Genomic DNA, 23,009 nt, shown 5'->3' on the forward strand with positions numbered 1-23,009 from the left:
ACACGTAAGTATAATTCGCGTAAGTGTAATACGTGTAAGTGTAATTTGAGTAAGTGTAATTCGAGTAAGTGCAGTCACTGGGGCAAGACGGACATTTCGTAGGACAAAAAAGCCTTTCTTGTAAGATTTATTAGACGTTGTCCATTTTTGGAATTACATCATTATCAGGGCCATTTCGTCAAATTTCCCTCTAATGATGATATGTATGAACCCAACGTTCAATAATAACATATAATATATAATCAATAAAAACATATAATATATAAGAAAGTATTTTAATAAAAATTAATTATTTTTATGATAATTAATTGTTATTTTATTCGTTTATATTTAATAACAATTGTCTTTCTATAATTATATTTAAAACGAGGATGATCACTTATTTGGTTGGATATATATATTTATATATATATATATATATTTTTTACATTTTTATTAACATATATTTTTTAATATTCCCTTATATATAAGAATAACTCTCTTTTGGAGTAGACGTAGGTTCGAGCCGGGTTGAGCCGGCTCCTTAATTTTATTTTATTTTCATTTTTATTCATTATTTTATTTTATAAATCTAAAAAAGTTTAAATTCATGTTCATCATTGGTTAAATATATAATTTTTTTCATTATTTTATTCAACTCCATTCTAAAAAAAAATTAAACTCATTTTAATTTTTTCTAAACTTATCCTAACTGTAATTCCTAGGTTAATTAAAGTGGAATGCAGCATGTTTGATTTTTTTAATTAAAGTTATTTTTGTTTAAGTAACCCTATCTAACATAAATTAAACCATATCTAAATTTAACTCAAATCAAATTATCTTACCAAAATATTAGTTTAGTTTGAAGTTGGGTCAACAATATATGTTCACCCTAGGTAATTGCACAAGGATGAAATGTAAAGTCACATTAAATAGCATCACATAATTAACTGTGCTGGCATCAGATTTTTGTTCAAAAGTAACTTTTTATTTCAGAATTACGAAGAAAAGTTAGTAAAGTTAAACGTTAAGTAAAGTCAAATCCTAATCTATCCTATAGCTAACTTGATTGTGAGAGGGGTAATGAAAAAATAGTCATTGATAATTCATTTGTATCACAGTTAAAGAAATTTTCAAAATAATAATGACCTAAAATTGTAGAAGTGTCTAGATTTTGTCTTTAACATTCTCATGGGTCAAAACGTACAAAAAAAGATTTTCTATATGAATGATTTTTCAAGTAGGAACTTCAAAGCTCTTAAAAATGTATTTGGGGATAAATCATCACATAATCATATGATCGATCGATCAATTTCTATCATTTCTCTCCTACGGTCAATCTTAACTTCTTCTTGGTGAATAAACAGTAATATTAAATTTGAATGCCAAACGCTTTGTTTCAACCCTATTATAATAAATGCAATTAAATACCCTTTGTTTTTCTTCTTTTTTCAACATTTGAAAATATTAAATAAGATTAATAGACATCTCATGACTGTGCAATATCGATCCCAGTTTCATGATGGCTATGTTACACACGTCTTTTTTCTTTTTTCTTTTTTTGCAGGGCAGGCCAGCTAGAAAATGAATATACAAATAAAAATAAATATATATAGAAGAAAAAAGTTGATGAAACTCGCCCATGCAGTGGTTCAAAGTCTGAATGAGAAAAAAGCAAAATTACTAATGGGTCAAAACTTTCTCTGGAGCCTGTAATTATATCAAAAACTAGCTAGCTAGGTATTGTCGCTATTTTAAATATCATCCAATAACTTTGTTTTAAATTTTTAAATAAAAAAAATAAGTGTTTTGTATTCATTCAAGATACGTTTCAAATTCGAATTCTTACCAAAAAAAAAAAAAGTAATTCCACAAAACAATCCATGCATTCAAGACATATACAATATCAATCAAATCATTTGACTAACACGATTACAAGTCGATAATCAAACAAATATTCAAAATAACATTGCATCATTACATGGATTCCTTCAAGTTTTATTGTTCACATTAAGAAACTCGGAAAGAATGAAAACCTAACAAAATACTCATTAACCTAGTGTTTAGCTTCTATAGAGTACTTGCAAAACATTAGATCTAAATATTTAAGGCTCTAATCCCGCATCTTATGACTTATCACACAAACAAATGCATCTCTCATTGGTTCAGAATGCATCAACTAAATTGAAATGAGAACAGGTTCAATATACTTTTGCAAACTAGATATTGAAAGTTTTTTACTATGTGACTTGGGAGTTGGGAGTTGGGAGTGACTTCTTTATATCCTAATTAAGAAGGATGAGTTTCTGGAGAAATGAAGGAAGTTAATCAAAACATGTATTGTTCAACCAATTAATGTTTTATATTATAATCAATGGAGAAGTAAAAAATTTATTAAAATAAAATAGACTCGGCATAATGTAACTTAATTGCAGCAAAACAAACCATTTTATCTTAAGGTAAATTATTTAGAAATTTTAGTGTAGGTAGAAATGAGGTAGGTACATATGTCAATATCAAGTCACTCATTGCAACATAATGGATTCTTTTTGGTTTGCTTATTTGTTAATAATATGACAACAAATATAATAATTTATATTTAAAGGTTTATTTGAATAATTAGAATTGAAATTTACATTTAAACACTTATTCGAATTTTATAAAAATTAACATTAAATTATCCTTCAATTATTATGTTTGAAAAAACTATAAAATTATAATTAAATTTCAATTTTGTTATGTTATAAAAATATAGGTTTAATATGTTAACTTTTTAAATTAAATAAAATGATATTAATTCAGCATGTTCAGTTTCTTTAAATAAAATAAGAAACAATCGAATATGATTGACATGTTAATTTTTAAACTAAAAAATATATATAGATAAATACATTAATTACTAAATATATATATATATTATAAGTTTGAAATTTTAATTTTTTTAACATATTTACTGTCTTACCGTTTAATTTTAATTCAATGAATTATCAAAAATATCTTAATAAATTATCAAAAATATCTTAATAATTTTTGTTTAGTTATTTTGACTACAATCTTCTTAAAAAAGGTATATCAATAACATTATTGATTTCATCCTTTCACATATATAATTTGGTATTTGAAAAATAAAATTATTCATTTATTTACGTGATTTAAACAAGATTACAATGAAAAACAGAAATATTGCATAAAAAATCTCTAAAGATTAAAAAAATCACAATAAAAATAAATATTGTCCAATAAAAAATCACACAAGATCAACAAAAACATCAAGTAGTCTTGAATTTTACAATTTCGTAAGTCATATAATGTCATAAAACCTAAAAAAAAAAAATCTAAGTTATATTGTTTTACTAACAAATTATTTTTTTTACTTTTTAAACAAAAAAAATCTACTTTCTTAGTAAAAAATATTTTTAAAATAAAGAGACAAACATATAAATGCAACTATTTCAAAAAATAATAAACATGTCAAAAACTTAACTTGCATAATGTAATTGTAAAACTCCAATCAAAAGAAAAATAAATTAAACAAACAATAGATATAGAATATGTCTGAAAAAAGAAAGACCCATAGAATTGTTTTGAGAAGGACCATGTAAAACTACATGTTTCTCCACAATGTTTTTTTATTTCACCACTTCAAAAGTGGTTGTACATTCCAATTTTTCACCACATCCAGGATGACATCCAGGAGTCATCTTCATCACTGTAGATTATTTCTGTTTCATTATTTTCTCCAACATTGCCTGCTTCTGGTTCATTAGCCGTAGGCATTTCCCCATTAACCAAAGGCGTCGAAACATTGTCTTCCTTTGAACCTAGCATAAATAAGATAAAGGGAAAAATAGATTAAGCTAATCACTTTATCTTTAAAATAGATAAACAAAATTAACTATAATGTAATCAAGGTTTACCTAAGGTTTTACAGGCTTGAACATTAAGGTTGGGAGATGCATTAAGATCGAGCTCTAATGGAGCAGCAACCACCTGAGGAACCGTCTCTAACATTCTTCTCTGTTCTTCTGGTGATTCAAGAAGTTCTCTCCTATCTAGTACTTCAAACAATGTAACCACTTAGCAGGTTAAGAATAACAATGATATCAAATAAAAATGTGCAAAGCATGAGAAATTGTTAGCTCTTATGTTTGAAAATGACATTCTTATTTTAATTTAGATTATATTTCATGAAAACACATGGGAAAACTATGAGAAATATTAGTGATCTAATAAAGGATATTCTGCTCTCCGCCCTTTCTCATTATAAAAATCGATACGATTACCCAAAGATACTAATTCTCTTTCTATTGCCTGCAAAATCCAATTCAAAAAGAAACATTATATATATATATATATATATATATATATATATATATATATATATATATCCCTCACCAAGCAAAAAGATTAAGAAGAAAAAACATACATGATTTGTGATCTCTACATGCAAAGATCTGGCCTTCATATCAAGGTCCACCTATTACAGTACAGGGTAATACACGGTATTTTATTAAAATTTAAATTTTTAAGTCAATGCAGTATAATATAAATGAGAGTCATTTAAATCTAATGACAAAAAACAATACAAAAACACAAATCCTCAAAGTGTCACCAAACATACCCGAATCACAACTGAATTAACCATTTGGAAAACAACAATTAAAACATAAGTCAATATGCTCACAAAAAAAATAAACATAAAAAATTAGCGTTAATGAGCTTGGAGTTCCTCAAGAAGATCAAACACATATTTTTCTTTTATACAATTGAAAATATTTTGATGTATAAATCGCCCATGTTAGAAGTCAGAATTTTTTTTAAAAAAAAGTATAATAAGAGATTATACTATGGTAATAGGCCTTGGGAGAGACAAATCACAATATAATATATGCAACAAGTTATACAAACACATGAGAGCACTTACTACAGTGGGCCTAGGGATTGAACCATCCTCCACTCTTTTCCTCAAGTCATCCACTTCATCCTGCAAAACTCAAAATCATTATAAAGTTAAAAATACTAAGAAAAAACCATTTAATTATGTCTTCATATCAGAGTCTTCCCACAACTAGATACCATAGAGAGTAGTCTGGTTGTACTCTATTTTCAAACAAACACAAAATTTTAACATTAAAATATATAAACATGAACAGAACATGATGTTATGATGGTTGATAAGCAATCGAGGAGTATTATTTCTCCTTAGTGTCGGTGAGAAAAGAAATGGGGATTAGAGCGACATCATTGTGGAATAAAGATGGATCAAAGAGGATTATGTTGATTATTTATGAATAGTAGTGTGAAACAACAGAAAAACTATGCAAATGAATGTATTTAGGACAAAAATGAAAATTAAATCAAACTCTAATTGAAAATAATAAAATTGTTTAGCAAAACTTTTCATTAATAAGTTCAAGTTTTTTTAATTTTCTTTAGTTACTTGCAGGTCTAGGAAATTGTTGTGTGTAATTTACCTCGTCGAATATACCATCGAATAACTTCTCTACATCTAAGTCAATGTTTACTCTCCCAGTTGAGGCTTGCAGGTTAACCTTCATCTTATCATCCTGCATAATCCGATTCACACCTAACCAAGTATGGAGAAAATTAATCGTAGTTCCAAAATAAAACTAGTGCATCCAATGAAAACATCAAGAATAGATGAAACATATAAAATTGATATAATTTATTAATATGGATGCATGATATGTGCAAAAACAAACCTGTTATTAGCACGAGTTGAAAACGGTTTTTCTGCGAGTAATCCATTGGGTCTGATCTGATTTTCACAAAGCAGCCTATTACTTTGGCATCAAAAGCCTCAGACTCGTTGTTATCCAACATTTTTTTCACTAGACTCTTCATGAGAAAGACAAGCTTGATGTTTTCCTCAACAATTGATGCAAAACAACTTTTTGGACCCTCCTCCTGCACTTCCTCTGTTTCTACAGCTTCCTTAATTGTGCTTAATGTTCTCTTCTTTTTTGTTGACGCCGTCACACCATCATCATCCTCATCCGATAAAAATGACCAGAATTCATCGTCGAGTACTTCAATGTTTTCAGCAAAATGGAGTTCTAGGAGGTCATATATTTTGTTTTTGTTCAATGTTTTCTTCTGAAATAGTGATTGTAATCTCGCATCACACAAAACCTTCTTCTTCTTTTCCATACTACATAAGTTGTTATCACTGATGTATCGACTGACAATAGAAGACACCTCATACTGTGATAATTTATCGATTGTCTGTTTACCAATAGATGTAAGAAATTCGATGAGAGCTTCTGATCCCCAGTCAATAAATTTTCTTTTCGGTTTGGTGGTTTTGTTTTTGCTTCCAGACGCTTCATCTTTGGATTTCTTCATTACTTGTGGGGACTTTATTTCTTTTTCTTCATCTTCACTATAGAAGCTTGACATTGTATCGCTTTCTGAACTCTCAACCAAAACTGAGTCAGAACTAATACTTTTGTTCCAATTTTTAAGAGCAGTATTTGCAGATTCAAGATCTTGCGATGTCAAATTCTCCTCCTTCTTAATTATAACCCAATATTCCAAGAATAGACACTCAAATGTTTCTCGATTACTAAAGTCCAAAGAATTCTGCATAACAAGGACAAAACAAAATTGAAGGACGTGTTCATAGAAAGGACAATTAATAAAGTTAGAAAGCACATTGGTTGCAATTGCTAAGATGTTTAATAGGAGGGTCTAACTGAATTCATATAACTGGATTCTTTCATACCTGAAACTCGAGAGCATGGTCTATTAACCCCAAATATTTAAATTTCAACTATCAGTAATTGATTTTCTTTTTAGTTTAGGAAGCGAGCTCGACCCCCACAGTAATAACCCCACTATAATTATAATTTAAGGTGTTTTTAGTAGGAATCGAAATGATAAAACGCTTACTACTTCAGCTACCATAGTGGGTTAACACCACATGAATGTAAATCACAAATTAGAAGCTCCAACAAACACAGATAGATATAGAAGGTTTTACCAACCTCATCAACAGGTACATGCAGATCAAATTTAAAATTTAAATGAACATACTAAAAGATAAAAGAATACTAAACAAACTTACATCCAAATGTAGATAGACAATGAAATAAGGATTTTCTACACCTACTCTCCTCAATAGAGAGGAGAAGGAAAGAATAAGATATGAATATTCATACAAGAACTTATCGCAAGAGATGAACAGGGAGAGACAACGCTATAACAAAACATCTTAAGTTTTATGTTGAAGAGGATTGTATGTGTATATCATATATAGAAAACCAATTTTATTTTGAAATGTATTAAACTTCTTATGTATTAGGGAATTGCAATGTATTATGTAATTAGCATAAATAATAGGTTCGACAAAAATAATGTGTCTAGGAACGAAAGTTCCCCAGCACAAATGGGCCGCGAGTGCGGCCCAGGCCAAATGCCAACTCTATTTAAAACTCAAGAGAAGATAAAGACAAATAAACAATAAAAGATATTAAAAGCAGCGGCATTGTTACCATTAAAAAGTAGAGTTTAATAAATTCTTAACAATATAAAAGTATCATGTCATAAGATTGTCAATACAAACTAACAAACACAAAAATCTCAATTAAGTAATTTTCCTATACATATGAATAATAATAAAATTTGGTGGTTTCAAATACTAATGAAGTGATAAGTTTGTTTATTAGTCATTCCAACTTCATACACGAGTTTATTAGTGGTTTTAAAGAATGATAATTTCCATAAGAAACTGATGAGTTTTTGTATTGGTTATTCAAACTCAGTTAAACTCCATATGACTGGTTTTGGAGGATGATAATTATGCCAGGATAAGTTTTGAAGGTATTGTGAATAGCATAACATAATCACACTGATAGCACAGAATTTTGGTCAAAAGTAATTGTTATTCAATGCAGAACAGTAATGTTAAAACAAAGTGATTCTTGATTACAAGTAATTGGGAGAGGGGTAATAGAAAAAACAGTCATGTCAATACAATAAAGGTAAGAAATATAAGGATGGTGTTGAAATTTTCAAATAATCCATTTGCATCATGGTTAAAGAGAGTTTTAAAATAATAATAAACTAGAAATGTAGAACTTTATTTTAGGTTTTGTCTTTAAAATTCTTAATATTCAAAATGTACAAATATATATATATAGAGAGAGATAAATTTTGAGGATAAAAGAAAAATGTGATAAGGATTTATTTGGAGAAATTTTGGAAAGCTCTTAAAAAATTGTGATAAACAATTTTCTTAAAGAATCTTGAGGCTTCATCAAAGAACATTGTGTGGATTCCTTCAAACATTTTCACTTCACAACTCTATTTGAAAGAAGTTAGCACTCAAGTTTTATTGTTCTCAATGGGGAAGAGAACGCAAAGTCCAAACCAAGTTTTAACTTTTATTGAGTACTAGCAAAACACTTGCTAATAGATTTAAAGCTCTAATCCAGAATCTCATCTCACATCATCAAATGAATTTTGTTTATGGAAAAATCATTGATGCATCTATCATCGCTAAAGAACTAGTCGATTCAATTGATAGAAGAAAGAATGAAATTGAGTTAGATATCCTAAAAATGGATGGGTTTTGAGGAGAAATGAAGGAAGTGGTCAAAACATGTATCATTGAACCAATGTTTTATATTATAATCAACTGTGAAGTTACCAGATTCTTCAAAAGCTCAAAATCTTTAAGAAAGAAGTCAGTTTGTGCCTGTTTGTGGGAATCAATGCTGGGATTATGAGGCGAACTTATTTTTCACTTCTATTTGCAGACATTATTAGTTTGTTAGTTTAATAAAGAGCAATACATGAAGACATAGGAAACATAAACATAAACATAAACTAAGTCTGTCTTCATGTATTGCTCTCTATCTTAAGAAATTTCTTGAAAATCCTAAGGTTAACAGACATTATTCACATTCATAGCTTCACTTGAAACATAAATCATTATTCTTCACCAAAAACAGACAGTCAAGCAAAAAGAAGAAACAAAGCACACTACTAAAAATTCAAGCATACCCCATCAGAGTCTACAGTTTCGCCTGCCTCCCCAAGTAGTGCAAGCTTCACACAATTATGACAGAACCCTTTGGTGTCTTTAATACATGCAAAATCAACGCTATCTGCACACTGCTGACACACGCCTTTTGGACAGCAAAAGCAGTGATATTTCGCAGTCTTATTGCAATTAAAACAATAATGACACCCTGTAATAGACAAAAAAAAAATATATAGCATGACATTTGTATAACTATTGACGTTTATCTCAACATGCAAGCAATGATGCTGACAATTTCTATTTTGTTATATGTGTATGTGTAAATCTATTAATGCATGCTGACTCATTTCCTACTCATCCTATTAAAATAAAATAATAAAACTAAATTATTTCAAGTTTTTAAAACTAACATTCATGTCTAATTATGTTTCAGTACTTGTAAAACATTAAGAATAGAAATGTAACAATAAAATTATTTTTTTCTAATAAAACCTCTGAAATATAAATTTAGAAGAATCCAAGTTATTTTCAATTGATACCAGTAAAGGTTCAAATCATTCATGTCTCTAACTTATCACTTGTGAGGGAAGTATATTTCAGAATGATAACTTTCAATCATTTACAAAAATGGATGTATAAAAATGTGGAATTTCCACAACAATCAAAATAGACACTAACTTTGGCAAATCCTAAGTTGATTACATGACTTTTATTCATAAAAATGAAGGATTTTATTTAAAATGGAAAAAATAAGAAGGAAAAAGTGTAAGATTCGATTACTTACCACAAGCCCAATTAGATTTACTACGCAAAAAAGAGTCAACCTTCTCCACACACTCGGGATGATAAGCTTTTAGACACTGCCTACAACCAAAAACCAAATTATAATCATGTTTTGCCCAAACTTCCAAACAAGCAGAAAAAGTCTTGTTCAATCAATGTATGAAAACATTGAATGATACTAATTTTTTCTGTTACCTAACAAATGCCAAAATATGCATTCAATTGAATACCAAACAACTCTATATCATGTTACAAAGATACCAAAAAGCCAAATACTTCATATATGACATAATTGATATTCACTCCCACTGTCCCAGATCAAACAAATTGAAATCTAAGTCTAATTTCATCTAAGATTTACTTGTAGAATTCTGAAATTTCCCTTCTTATCCCCACAAATCATTGCAGTTGTGTTTTCAAAACATTACAAAGTGGTAAAATGTGGCTAGATGTTACATGCAACACATCTACATGTCCCCTTTGACTATAGAAGAACAAATCTTAAAAAAAGAAGACAAAATAATCGATTTTTGTTCTGGATTGAATAGACCCAAAGAAATTGAGGCATGGCTAAGCTTAATACTTACTTGTAATCACAAACCCGTAAGGACCCACCATCTTTGCAAACAAAGCACCAATCCTCTGCAATTTCTTCCTTTCTAATCTCCTGTTTCTTCCTCTTAGCCCTTGTATTCCATTTCATCTTAAAAAAAAGATCCTTCAATCAAAAACCAAGAACAAAAATTATCAACCCGTAAAGAACTTCCCTATAAATGAATGTTCCAACTTCGTCTCCGGTAAGAGAAACAACGGGAATTCTCTCTTAAAGTTATGAAATGAAAGATTACAATAAAGTTGAACAGTATTAATCACGTATAAAACAAATACGAATGCGACAGATTCTGTAGAAAAGAAAAGAAAAGTTATGCTTTCAATGTATGATTTCAAAGTGGGAAACAATGGTGTAGAGATAGAGAGCATACACGTGTTGAAAGAACTATCGAAGTGAGAAATTATCATCTGCCATCCCTAATCAGATTGTATGGTGAGAACATGTTCAAGCACAGAAAAATGGCAACACAAAGAAAATAAGAAGTTCAATACAATTAATCAATTTTAGTAGTATCTATAGACAATACATTTAGATGTTATACTCAAATTCAAATTTGAACTGTGAAAACAGAAATAATCTCTGTTTCCATAAAATATGAACAAATTCTCATAATTATTTTTTTAAATAATACATTTCTAGATTTCTTTAAAATTAATATATATTTAAATCAGAAAATAAGAATAAAAAAAAATGAGATCAATAGATATGTGAAATGAGAATAAATATAATTGATAGAAATGTATTATTTGTTTAAAAATATTAATCATTTTATTCCCATTAATAATGTTTGTATATTTACTTTCTCATCGATAATATTTGAATTTATTAGAGATAAATTATTAATATTATTTGATAAATAAAACTAGTATTAATATTTTTATTATATTTTTTATTAAATTTTATTTAATTAAAAATATAAAATATTATTATTTTTATATCATAATTATTTAAAATATATAAAATGTTTAAGTTGAATAATTTAAATTTTTTCTAATTATAAATAAAAAAAATATCTATAAACATAAATAATATAAGATAATATCTTTAAAATATTATAAATAAATAATTGATCAAATTAAATATAATATTTTATTTAATAACATATATTTTAAGAAGATATAATTTTTTTAATAACTTTTTTTATTAAATTTTTTCATATTTAACTTTTTTTTAATATTTTTTAAATGTATTGTTTATATAAAATTGTTATTTTATATTTTAAGTTTTTATATTTTAATTAAATTATTATAATTTTATTATTATTATATAATATTTAAAATTGATTATATAAAAATGATTATATTATTATTAGTTATTGTAATTATTATTAAAATTTATTTTATTAATTATATTTTATTTTAAATAATTTCCTAATATTATTTAAATAATTAAAATAATTTATTTAAATAAATAAATTTATTTTTTATTTATTATATTAATTATAAGAGAACGTCAAATATAATTATAAATGAAAAATATATATAATATTATAATTATGAGAGAATAAATGTGAGAAAGATGTTGAGTTATTGTGTCTACTTATAATAAATTCTACAATTGTTAATTATAGTTTATTGGATTTGTATTTAGGTTTGGGTCTGACCATAACTAAGAGATGTTTAAGTTTTATTTTTTCAATGTGTATCCTATAAATATGTTATTATTTAAAGTTTATATTGATAAATACATAATTCTAAAGAGATAAAATGTGAGACAAAAACTCTAGTTAGAGTTTATTGGGTTTGTATTTGAGTTTGGCTTAAGCTGACTAAGTTGTTTAAGTTTTATTAGTTTACCCTATAAATATGTTATTATAAGGGTTTACATTAATGAAAATAGAATTTTAGAGAGATAAAGTGTGAGACAAAAACTCTATATTTCTTCTTCTTCATATTGAAATTTTGTGGCGGTTAAAGTGAATGTAGCTTATTTGAGTGAACCATTATAAATTTGTGCCTTCTTGTGTTATTCTTTTCTTGCGTTTTACTTATCGTTTTAGTAGATCAGATTTGGGGATCCAAATCCTAACAATTGTTATTATAGCAGTTAGGCTAGATTGGAGCATTGGAAACGATAGGAAGTGATAATAGTATAAGACTCTGGATTGGAAGATTTGATAGAATAGATTATGCATTTTAGAGGATGCAGATTGAGGATTATCTCTATGGAAAGAATCTTTATGTTCCTTCGAGTGAAAAACTAGAGAAGATGGATAACAGATTTTGAAAGTTGTCTAATTAAAAAAATTCTATTGATGATTTAAAAGTAAATATTTATATATTATTCTTATAAACATTTATAAAAATTATCTATAAACATAAATAATTTTAAGGTAATATCTTTTAATTATTATATACGAATAATTGATCAAATTAAATATAATATTTTACTTAATAACATATATGATATGATATATTTTTTTAATAACATTTTTATTAAATTATTTCATATTTAATTTTTTTTAATATTTTTTAAATATAATGTTTATATAAAATTGATATTTTATTTTTAAGTTTTTATATTTTAATTAATTTATTATAATTTTATTATTAGTAAATAATATTTAAAATTAATTATATAAAATTAATTATATTATTATCAGTTATTGTAACAATTATTAAAAATTTATTTTATTTATTATATTTTATTTTAAATAATTTTTTAATATTATTTAAATAATTGAAATAATTTCTTTCAATAAATAAATTAAAAAGTTTATTATTATTTTAATTATAAAAGAAAAAATATATATAATATTATAATTATAATTATGAGATAGAATGTGAAAGAAATGTTGAGTTATTGAGCTTACACTTATAATAAATTATACAATTGTTAATAAGAGTTTATTGAGTCTTCTTGTGTTCTTCTTTTCTTGCATTTTTACAAAGCATTTTAAGAAGATCGGATTTGGGGAATCAAAATCCTAACAACTATTATCAGGGCAAATAGGCTAGATCGGAGCATTGGAAACGATGACAAGCGAGAATAGTATAAGACTGGCGATTGGAAGATTTGATGGAACATATTATGTATTCTGGAGGATGCAGATTGAGGATTATCTCTATGGAAAGGAGTTTCATGTTCCTTTAAGTGAGAAACTAGAGAAGATGGATGAAGCTGAATAAAAAAAACTTCTTAATAGACATGTTTTGGGAGTTGTCTGATTGATGCTAGACAAAAGTTTTGCTCACAACGTAGCAAAGAAGAAAGACCATAATGTGTCAATGAAAACTCTATCTAGTATGTATGAGAAACTATATGCTAACAACAAGGTAAATTTAATGAAAAGACTCCTCAATTTAAGAATGGTTGATGGTACTTCTGTCACTACTCATTTGAACGAATTTAATATAATTGTGAATCAACTGTTATCTATTGTGATTGATTTTGGGGATGAAGTTAGTGTCATAATTTTATTGACATCTCTACCAAATAGATGGGAACCTCAACAATTAGTAACTCTTATGGAAATTCTAAATTGAAATTTATTGAAGTTAAAGATCGTATTCTTGCTGAACAGGTTCGTAAAATTGATTATGGGGAAACGTTCAAATGTTCTACTCTAAATATTGAAAACAGAGGCATAGGTAATGACAGAAATTTCAAACCTAGGTAAGAAAAGATCTATGTTAGTCTAGTCTGGGTGGACATTTGATTGTTGGAATTGTGGTAAGCAGGGTCACTTAAAGAGGAACTACAAAGCACCAAAGGAAAACAGTGACGATAAAAACGATGGATCCAACGCAATTACAGAAACTGTCATTGATGTGTTGCTTCTGTCTATTGATAGTCCGATAGATTCATTAGTTTTGGACTCATGAGCGTCTTTTCACACCACTGTCCACAAAGGATTAATTGAGAATTATGTGGATGAAAACTGTTGGAAATGTTTTCTCACAGATGGTGAGCCAGTAGATATTGTTAGCATTGGGGATATCAAATTGAAGATGGAAAACAGTTTTGTTTGGAAGATTAATAAGGTGAGACACATTTCAGGTTTAATGCGCAATCTGATTTTTGTTACACAACTTGATGAAGGACACAGTTTCAGTTGTGGAAATGGTGCGTGGAAGGTGACTAAAGGAGCAATAATTGTTGCTCGAAGTCACAAAATTGGAACGTTATACACGACTTCAACTTGTAAAGAAATAGTTGCTGCTATAGTTGATGAATCGAAAAATAAATCTTAGAGTGGTTGAGTCCATTTGAATTTTGTTTACATTTTATCTTGTTCTTGCATCCTAGATTTCTCTAAAGTACATGTCCAGCAACTGAATGCTCATATTATTCAATAAAGCATTTTTGTTATTTTTCTTTATGGTTTTCATACATGCTCTACTACATGAATGGATCGCTGAGAAGTGTTACTACATATATGTTGTTTCCTTTTGTTAGTGTATTTCTTTTAAAATATCAACAAATATGACTTGTTTATTATCATTCGTTCTCCTTCGACCACACAATTCAACTTGAGACAGTTGATTCTATAGTGGATTTTATAGAGATAATATGGTCATATGGACCGGGAAAGTGCTAAACTCAAGTGACAGAAATATTCTAAAACCATAACCTAAATAGTTAGTTTAAACCAACTACAAGAATAGTTTGACATATTATCATCCACACTTAGGGAGGAACAGAGCAGGATAAGATTGAATGAGGAATATGTGGATGATCTTGTGGAGAAAAAAAGGTGAATGATGAAGAGAATGATGAGTAAGATTTGGAGGAGGTGAATGAGGAATATTTGGAGAAGGTGAATGAGGAAGATTTGGAGAAAGTGAATGTGTTGATTGAGGATCCGGTGAATGAGAATTGGTGAATGAGAATATTGAGGTATGTCTAATTCAAATATTTGGTATAATTTAAGCATTTTTTCTAATTAATTCAAGCATTTTGTCTTTTCTTTTTAGGATGTGGTGGATAAGTTGAATGATAAAGACAATGATGGGATTGTGGAGCTGAAGGATGAGGATGTGGATGAGAAGAAGAACGAGGATGTGGAGGAGAAAAAGAATGAGGATGTGATGGAGAATGTGGTGAATGAGGAAGTGGTGGTGCAAAAGGAAGACAAGCAGAAGAATGAAATATGTATAATTCAAGCATTTTGTCTAATTCGAGCATTTTGTCTAATTCAAGCATTTTGTCTAATTCGAGCATTTTGTCAATTCAAGCATTTTGTCTAATTCAAGTATGAAATTGATGATGTGGAGAAGGTGGATGTAAATAAGGATGTAGTGGAGAAGAAGGAAGATAAGAGGAACAATGAGGTATGTATAATTTGAGCATTTTGTCTAATTCAATCTTCCAGCAGCCCAACCATTGTTGATTGTATAGGCACCACATCGGGCTGGATCTCCAATTACACAGCTACCATTCACTTCTCTCTCAAATTCAGGCAGACCTTTTGCCTTTCTCTCGCTCCACATCTATCTATCCTCGTCTCTTTCCTTCCTCAGCCATTTCTCAACAGTTCTCTAAATGAATTAGACATATTAGAAAATGAACACTTCATGTCTGTATATGAAGTTGAAAAAAACTGACCATTAATGACAAGTTAGTTTCTTTCTTAACTTCTTCTATTGGCAAAGCCAACTGCAACTCCCCACGAGCGACGTAAACCTAACCATATGGCACAAATTCAACATAAGAACACTTACCTGATTGTTAGGTGTAGAGACTAGATAATTGAGAAACATATAATGTGGGAAGGCCAATCCTTCAGATCATCGAATGTATGAGTAGCATAAATAATCGATGCTCCTCTTTCTTCACATTCCTTTTTAAGAAATTTCAGTAGATCGGCCCTTGCAAGAAGAACCTACATGAAAAGAATATGATAATTACATTGAATAAAAAGAAATGTTGATTTATTTGAAAAAGGAACTGACAAAGCTATACATATTACCTTATATGGTTTTAATAGACCCGCATATCTGCACTCATCTTCTCTGTCCATCAGAGATACCTTGTGCATTCTCCATGACAGATCAATTACCAATACCTACATGAATCAATTAAGAAGTTTTGAGAGGTGCTTTTTAAAGGATGGGATTTGGGAAAGAGATTCTAACAGTTATCAATTAAGTTCTTCTTTCAAGATTTGATCATAATACTCTAAATATCATCTTTCTCTGCACATATATGCATTTGTATAGCTACCCCAAAACCCGCAAAGGCAACCTCTTTTCTCCACTGAAAACAAACCAGAATTAAAGCCATATCAGAATTTCATACAATCATAAGCATTATACAAATAGATTCATCAGATCTAAGCACTGAAAATTGATTAATATATACACATACTAATACTTCATGATTAAAGTTCATCGTATCATAACAAAGTGATATGAAATATTGTTAGTTGCTATAGACATTTAAAACCACATTAAGAGACATATCTGTTAGCTCACCCCAATAAAATTAAGAAGATTGATTTTATTCATTCCTCAAGCTTGGAAAAGTATGTGAGTGCTCTAAGTGTTATTTTGGTATCAAATTCTAATGTTGATCATAATTAACTAGGGAATACATGATGATCGATCTGAAATGAAAAAAAAAAAAAAATCTATGTCATGATCCAAATTCTCTATCTCCATAAACAACAAACAATCCTAACCTCAACCAAATCCATGTAGGTGTTATTAGATTAGTTTCAAAGAGAAAAGCCTTTTGTACTTTTCTCTCGTTTTCAGTATGAACGAGAGAAGATGAATTCTATTTTACTTACGGATTTAGACTTGACATCTTCCTACACATAATGACAAAAATACAATGATCGAAACACGAAAACTACATGGAAGAATACACAAGATCAATTTCTTATTTTTGTGAATACGAGAGAGAAAGGGGGATAAGCATGAAGAACCTTTGACTCACGCTCACGAGCGTGTTGGAGGTATTCTTCTAGATCAAACTTCCTTCTGAAAGTTTTGTCAACACATGTCGCTTACAAATCGATGACATTCAGTTTAAAATTGTGAAAAAATATACAAACAAATCATATACGTGCATGTAGGGGTGTCAAAAATGAACTCGACCCGCCAACCCGACACGAGTCGACCCGAAGAATATTGGGTTAGGGTTTGGAGTTTTCGGGTTTGAATTATTTTGGGTCAGACCCAAAATATAACTTGGAAAAGAAAATTGGGTTGGATTGGTTTCGGGTCAACCCGGGTTGACCTGAATTAAAAAATCAGGTCACTCATCAACCCAAACCCACCCACCCAACCCGACCCACCTAATATATTAATAAAAAAATAACTTGCCTACCTTACAAAAAAACCCTAACCCTAACGGGCCTAACCCATATCCTTAATTTTTATTCATTTTCTTCCTTCCGTCTTTCTCACTATTCTTTTTCTTCCATCTTTCTCACTTCTCTTCAATATTCATTCCTTCTCTAATTTTCATCTTTTTTAATCTCTTGAACTCCGCTAGTATCCAGCAATAAAATGAGTTCACAAATTAATCTTGATCTTGAGGAGGATAGTGTGGAGGGTTCACCTATGGCAAATTTAGATGCAAATACAAAAATTTGCATTGATTCCCAAGATCAAGCCTCCAAAACTGGTATTGGTAAACGAAAGAGACCATTAAAATCAAAGTGGTGGCAGTATTTTGATATTCTTCCTAAAATAGAGGGAGAAGATTTGCGATGTAAATGTAAAGCATGTGGAATTACATACAAAGTTGATAGTAGCATAGGAACAAGTAATCTTCGTCGTCATATCCTTAATCAATGTTCTAGACAGAAAACTCGTGATATTGCTCAAGATTTGTTAGAACAAGGGGATAAAAGTCTTAATATTAGGTCTCAAAAGTTTAGTTAAGAAAGATTTAGAGAGTTGCTCATCTTAGCCATTGTGAGGCATGATTTACCATTTCAGTTTGTAGAATATAAGGCAATTAGATCAATATTTACCTATTTGGAACCTCAAGTCAATCATTTCACTAGAAATACTGCAATGACTGATATTCTCAAGATGCATAAAAATGAATACAATAGGCTAGCTCAAGAAATGCATTCATGCCCTAGAAAGATTTGTTTCACATCTGATTTGTGGACTTCAATGGAAAAGCTCAAAAGAGTCAATTAGAGCTCTATTTGGAAGAACAGAAAATTGACAGAGATACAAAATTTGATGTCCTCGCATTTTGGAAAGCTTACCAATTTAGGTATCCTGAACTTGTAAAAATGGCCAGACATATCTTGAGTGTTCCAATTTCTACAGTTGCTTCAGAATCAACTTTTAGTACCGGTGGTAGGATACTTGACCAATATCGTAGTGCAATGAAGCCTAATGTTGTTGAGGCATTAGTTTGTTGTAGAGATTGGTTAGTTGGACAGAATGGTCAATGGCTCGTCTTTTATTTTCATTTTAAAGTTATTTGTTCGATTCTTTGACTAATATTTTCTTTTTGTAGAAAATACTAAGGTGGAGTTGGATGATTTGACTGAAAATATTATGAGTTTATTCATAAATGGGGATGATGGCTCAAATACTACTTAAACTTATTTCAAGGTCAGGCTCATACAAAAAGGTGTACAACGATGAAGAAGTGGAGTTTGAACTTGAAAATATTTTTGTGATGATTGAAGACTTTTTTTATAATGATATCACAATTTCGTTGTGTAATATTTATTTTGTGAAAATTTTGAATTTTCTAAACATAATTATTATGTTTATGCCAATTTTATTATTTTGTATTTAAATTAAAGTATTATTATTAAGCAAAAAACTTATTTCGGGTTAGTCGGGTTAGTTGGGTTGGTCGGGTTGGTCTGGGTTTGGGTTCGGGTTTGTTGTTTTCAGGTTGGTTCAGGTTCGGGTCGAGTTCGGGTTAAAAATTTTGTTATAATGCACCTCCTTCAACCTAACTCGAACCCACCCGACCCACCTGAATTGACACCCCTACGTGCATGTATTATTGAACAAACGGGGCGGTCGCGGTCTTGGCAGCTGCTAATCTTGAACGAACGGAGTGTCGTGGCAAAGGGAGCAGGAGCGGAAGTAGAGGGGATAGGGTTTGAGAGAGAGAGTCATAACCCTAAAAATTGAAGATTTAAAATGAGGGTCAAATTAAGCACTTTATATACCATGAAAGACGCATATTACATATACGCGTATTATGTAATATGCGTACATTGAAAGACGCATATTACATAATGCGCGTATAAAAATATGCACCTTTCAATGTACACATATTACATATTACACGTAAGTATAATTCACGTAAGTGTAATACGTGTAAGTGTAATTTGAGTAAGTGTAATTCGAGTAAGTGCAGTCACAGGGGCAAGACGGACATTTCGTAGGACGAAAAAGCCTTTCTTGCAAGATTTATCAGACGTTGTCTATTTTTGGAATTACACCCCCATTATCAGGACCATTTCGTCAAATTTCCCTCTAATGATGATATGTATGAACCCAACGTTCAATAAAAACATATAATATATAATCAATAAAAACATATAATATATAAGAAAGTCTTTTAATAAAAATTAATTATTTTTGTGATAATTAATTGTTATTTTATTCGTTTATATTTAATAACAAATGTCTTGCTATAATTATATTTAAAATGAGGATATCATTTATTTGGTTGGACATATATATATATATTTTTTATTTTACATTTTTATTATATTTTATTATATAGAAACATAATTAAATTTATTTCGATTTCATATTTTTTAATATTCCCTTATATATAAGAATAACTCTCTTTTGGATAGGTTCGAGCCGGGCTGAGAAAGACTTTAACAAAAAAAAAAAAAAATTATAATAGAAAAAGGATATGGCTCCTTAATTTTATTTTATTTTCATTTTTATTCACTATTTTATTTTATAAATCTAAAAAAGTTTAAATTCATGTTCATTATTGGATAAATATATGATTTTTTTCATTATTTTATTCAACTCCATTCTAAAAAATATTAAACTCATTTTAATTTTTTCTAAACTCATCTTAATGGTAATTCCTGGGTTCGTCCCTAACCGGAGATGTCTTAAGCAAGAGAGTGTGAGTTGGAATGCAGCATGTTTAATTTTTTTAATTAAGGGTTATTTTGTTTAAGTAACCCTATCTAACATAAATTAAACCATATCTAAATTTAACTGAAAACTAATTATCTTACCAAAATATTAGTTTAGTTTGAAGTTGGTCAACAATATATGTTCACCCTAGGTAATTGCACAAGGATGAACTGTAAAGTCACATTAAATAGCATCACATAATTAACTGTGCTGGCATCAGATTTTTGGTCAAAAGTAACTTTTTATTTCAGAATTACGAAGAAAAGTTAGTAAAGTTAAACGTTAAGTAAAGTCAAATCCTAATCTATCCTATAGCTAACTTGATTGTGAGAGGGGTAATGAAAAAATAGTCATTGATAATTCATTTGTATCACAGTTAAAAGAAATTTTCAAAATAATAATGACCTAAAATTGTAGAAGTGTCTAGATTTTGTCTTTAACATTCTCATGGGTCAAAACGTACAAAAAAAAAAAAAAGATTTTCTTATGAATGATTTTTCAAGTAGTATTGAATTTGAATGCCAAACGCTTTGTTTCAACCCTATTATAATAAATGCAATTAAATACACATTTAATAAATAAGTTGAAAATATTAAATAAGATTAATAGACATCTCATGACTGTGCAATATCTATCCCAGTTTCATGATGGCTATGTTACACACGTCTTTTTTTTCTCTTTTTTTTTTTTTTGCAGGGCAGGCCAGCTTGAAAATGAATATATAAATAAAAATAAATATATATAGAAGAAAAAAGTTGATGAAACTCGCCCATGCAGTGGTTCGAAGTCTGAATGAGAAAAAAAGCAAAATTACTAATGGGTCAAAACTTTCTCTGACCCTGTAATTATATCAAAACCTAGCTAGCTAGGTATTGTCGCTATTTTAAATATCATCCAATAACTCTTTTTTAAATTTTTAAATAAATACAAATAAGTGTTTTGTATTCATTCAAGAAACAATTTCTTATCAAAAAAAAAATAATTCCACAAAACAATCCATGCATTCAAGACATATACAATATCAATCAAATCATTTGACTAACACGATTATAAGTCAGATAATCAAACAAATACTCAAAATAACATTGCATCATTGCATGGATTCCTTCAAGTATTTATACTCAAAAATTTTGTTTGAAAGATGTTGAAACGCAAGTTTTATTGTTCACATTAAGAAACTCGGAAAGAATGAAACCCTAACAAAATACTCATTAACCTAGCGTTTAGCTTTTATATGTACTAGCAAAACATTTGATCTAAATATTTAAGGCTCTAATCCCGCATCTTATGACTTATCACACAAACAAATGCATCTCTCATTGGTACAGAATCCATCAATTAAATTGAAATGAGAACAGGTTCAATATACTTTTGCAAACAAGATATTGAAAGTTTTTTACTATGTGACTTGGGAGTTGGGAGTTGGGAGTTGGGAGTGACTTCTTTATATCCTAATTAAGAAGGATGAGTTTCTGGAGAAATGAAGGAAGTTAATCAAAACATGTATTGTTCAACCAATTAATGTTTTATATTATAATCAATGGAGAAGTAAAAAATCTATTAAAATAAAATAGACTCGGCATAATGTAACTAAATTGCAGCAAAACAAACCATTTTATCTCAAGGTAAATTATTTAGAAATTTTAGTGTAGGTAGAAATGAGGTAGGTACATATGTCAATATCAAGTCACTCATTGCAACATAATGGATTCTTTTTGGTTTGCTTATTTGTTAATAATATGACAACAAATATAATAATTTATATTTAAAGGTTTATTTGAATAATTAGAATTGAAATTTACATTTAAACACTTATTCGAATTTTATAAAAATTAACATTAAATTATCCTTCAATTATTATGTTTGAAAAAACTATAAAATTATAATTAAATTTCAATTTTGTTATGTTATAAAAATATAGGTTTAATATGTTAACTTTTTAAATTAAATAAAATGATATTAATTCAGCATGTTCAGTTTCTTTAAATAAAATAAGAAACAATCGAATATAATTGACATGTTAATTTTTAAACTAAAAAATATATAGATAAATACATTAATTACTATATATATATATATATATATATATATATATTATAAGTTTGAAATTTTAAATTTTTTAACATATTTACTGTCTTACCGTTTAATTTTAATTCAATGAATTATCAAAAATATCTTAATAAATTATCAAAAATATCTTAATAATTTTTGTTTAGTTATTTTGACTACAATCTTCTTAAAAAATGTATATTGATTTCATCCTTTCACATATATAATTTGGTATTTGAAAAATAAAATTATTCATTTATTTACGTGATTTAAACAAGATTACAATGAAAAACAGAAATATTGCATAAAAAATCTCAAAAGATTAAAAAAATCACAATAAAAATAAATATTGTCCAATAAAAAATCACACAAGATCAACAAAAACATCAAGTAGTCTTGAATTCTACCATTTCGTAAGTCATATAATGTCATAAAACCTAAAAAAAAATCTAAGTTATATTGTTTTACTAACAAATTATATTTTTTACTTTTTAAACAAAAAAAATATACTTTCTTAGTAAAAAATATTTTTAAA

At 28.4% G+C, this 23,009-nt stretch overlaps 1 protein-coding gene and 1 pseudogene across 1 annotated transcript; both read right to left on the reverse strand.

Annotated features, from left to right (window-relative positions):
* Window positions 1-3,648: 3,648 nt before the first annotated feature.
* Window positions 3,649-6,475, reverse strand: LOC124943608 (uncharacterized protein At5g08430-like). The gene is made up of 5 exons (XM_047484091.1): window positions 5,703-6,475; window positions 5,454-5,566; window positions 4,888-4,963; window positions 3,897-4,037; window positions 3,649-3,800 (listed from the first exon to the last, which is right to left on the reverse strand). The coding sequence occupies exons 1-5, from the start codon at window positions 6,397-6,399 to the stop codon at window positions 3,649-3,651; spliced, it is 1,179 nt and encodes a 392-aa protein (XP_047340047.1). The 5' UTR covers window positions 6,400-6,475.
* Window positions 6,476-15,679: 9,204 nt separating this feature from the next.
* On the reverse strand, window positions 15,680-17,019 carry LOC124943609 (annotated as a pseudogene).
* Window positions 17,020-23,009: the final 5,990 nt, after the last annotated feature.

The sequence above is a fragment of the Impatiens glandulifera genome, chromosome 6, assembly GCF_907164915.1.
Source record: "Impatiens glandulifera chromosome 6, dImpGla2.1, whole genome shotgun sequence".
NCBI classification, from domain to species: Eukaryota; Viridiplantae; Streptophyta; class Magnoliopsida; order Ericales; family Balsaminaceae; genus Impatiens; species Impatiens glandulifera.

Coding starts and splice junctions, on each gene's coding strand:
- LOC124943608 (XM_047484091.1), bottom strand. CDS start 6,399: ATGTCAAGCTTCTATAGTGAAGATGAAGAAAAAGAAATAAAGTCCCCA. Junction 4,038..4,887: donor TGTAGTAAGTGCTCTCATGT/GTTTGTATAACT, acceptor CATTGTTTGAAG/TACTAGATAGGAGAGAACTT. Junction 3,801..3,896: donor TCAAGCCTGTAAAACCTTAG/GTAAACCTTGAT, acceptor TATTTATGCTAG/GTTCAAAGGAAGACAATGTT.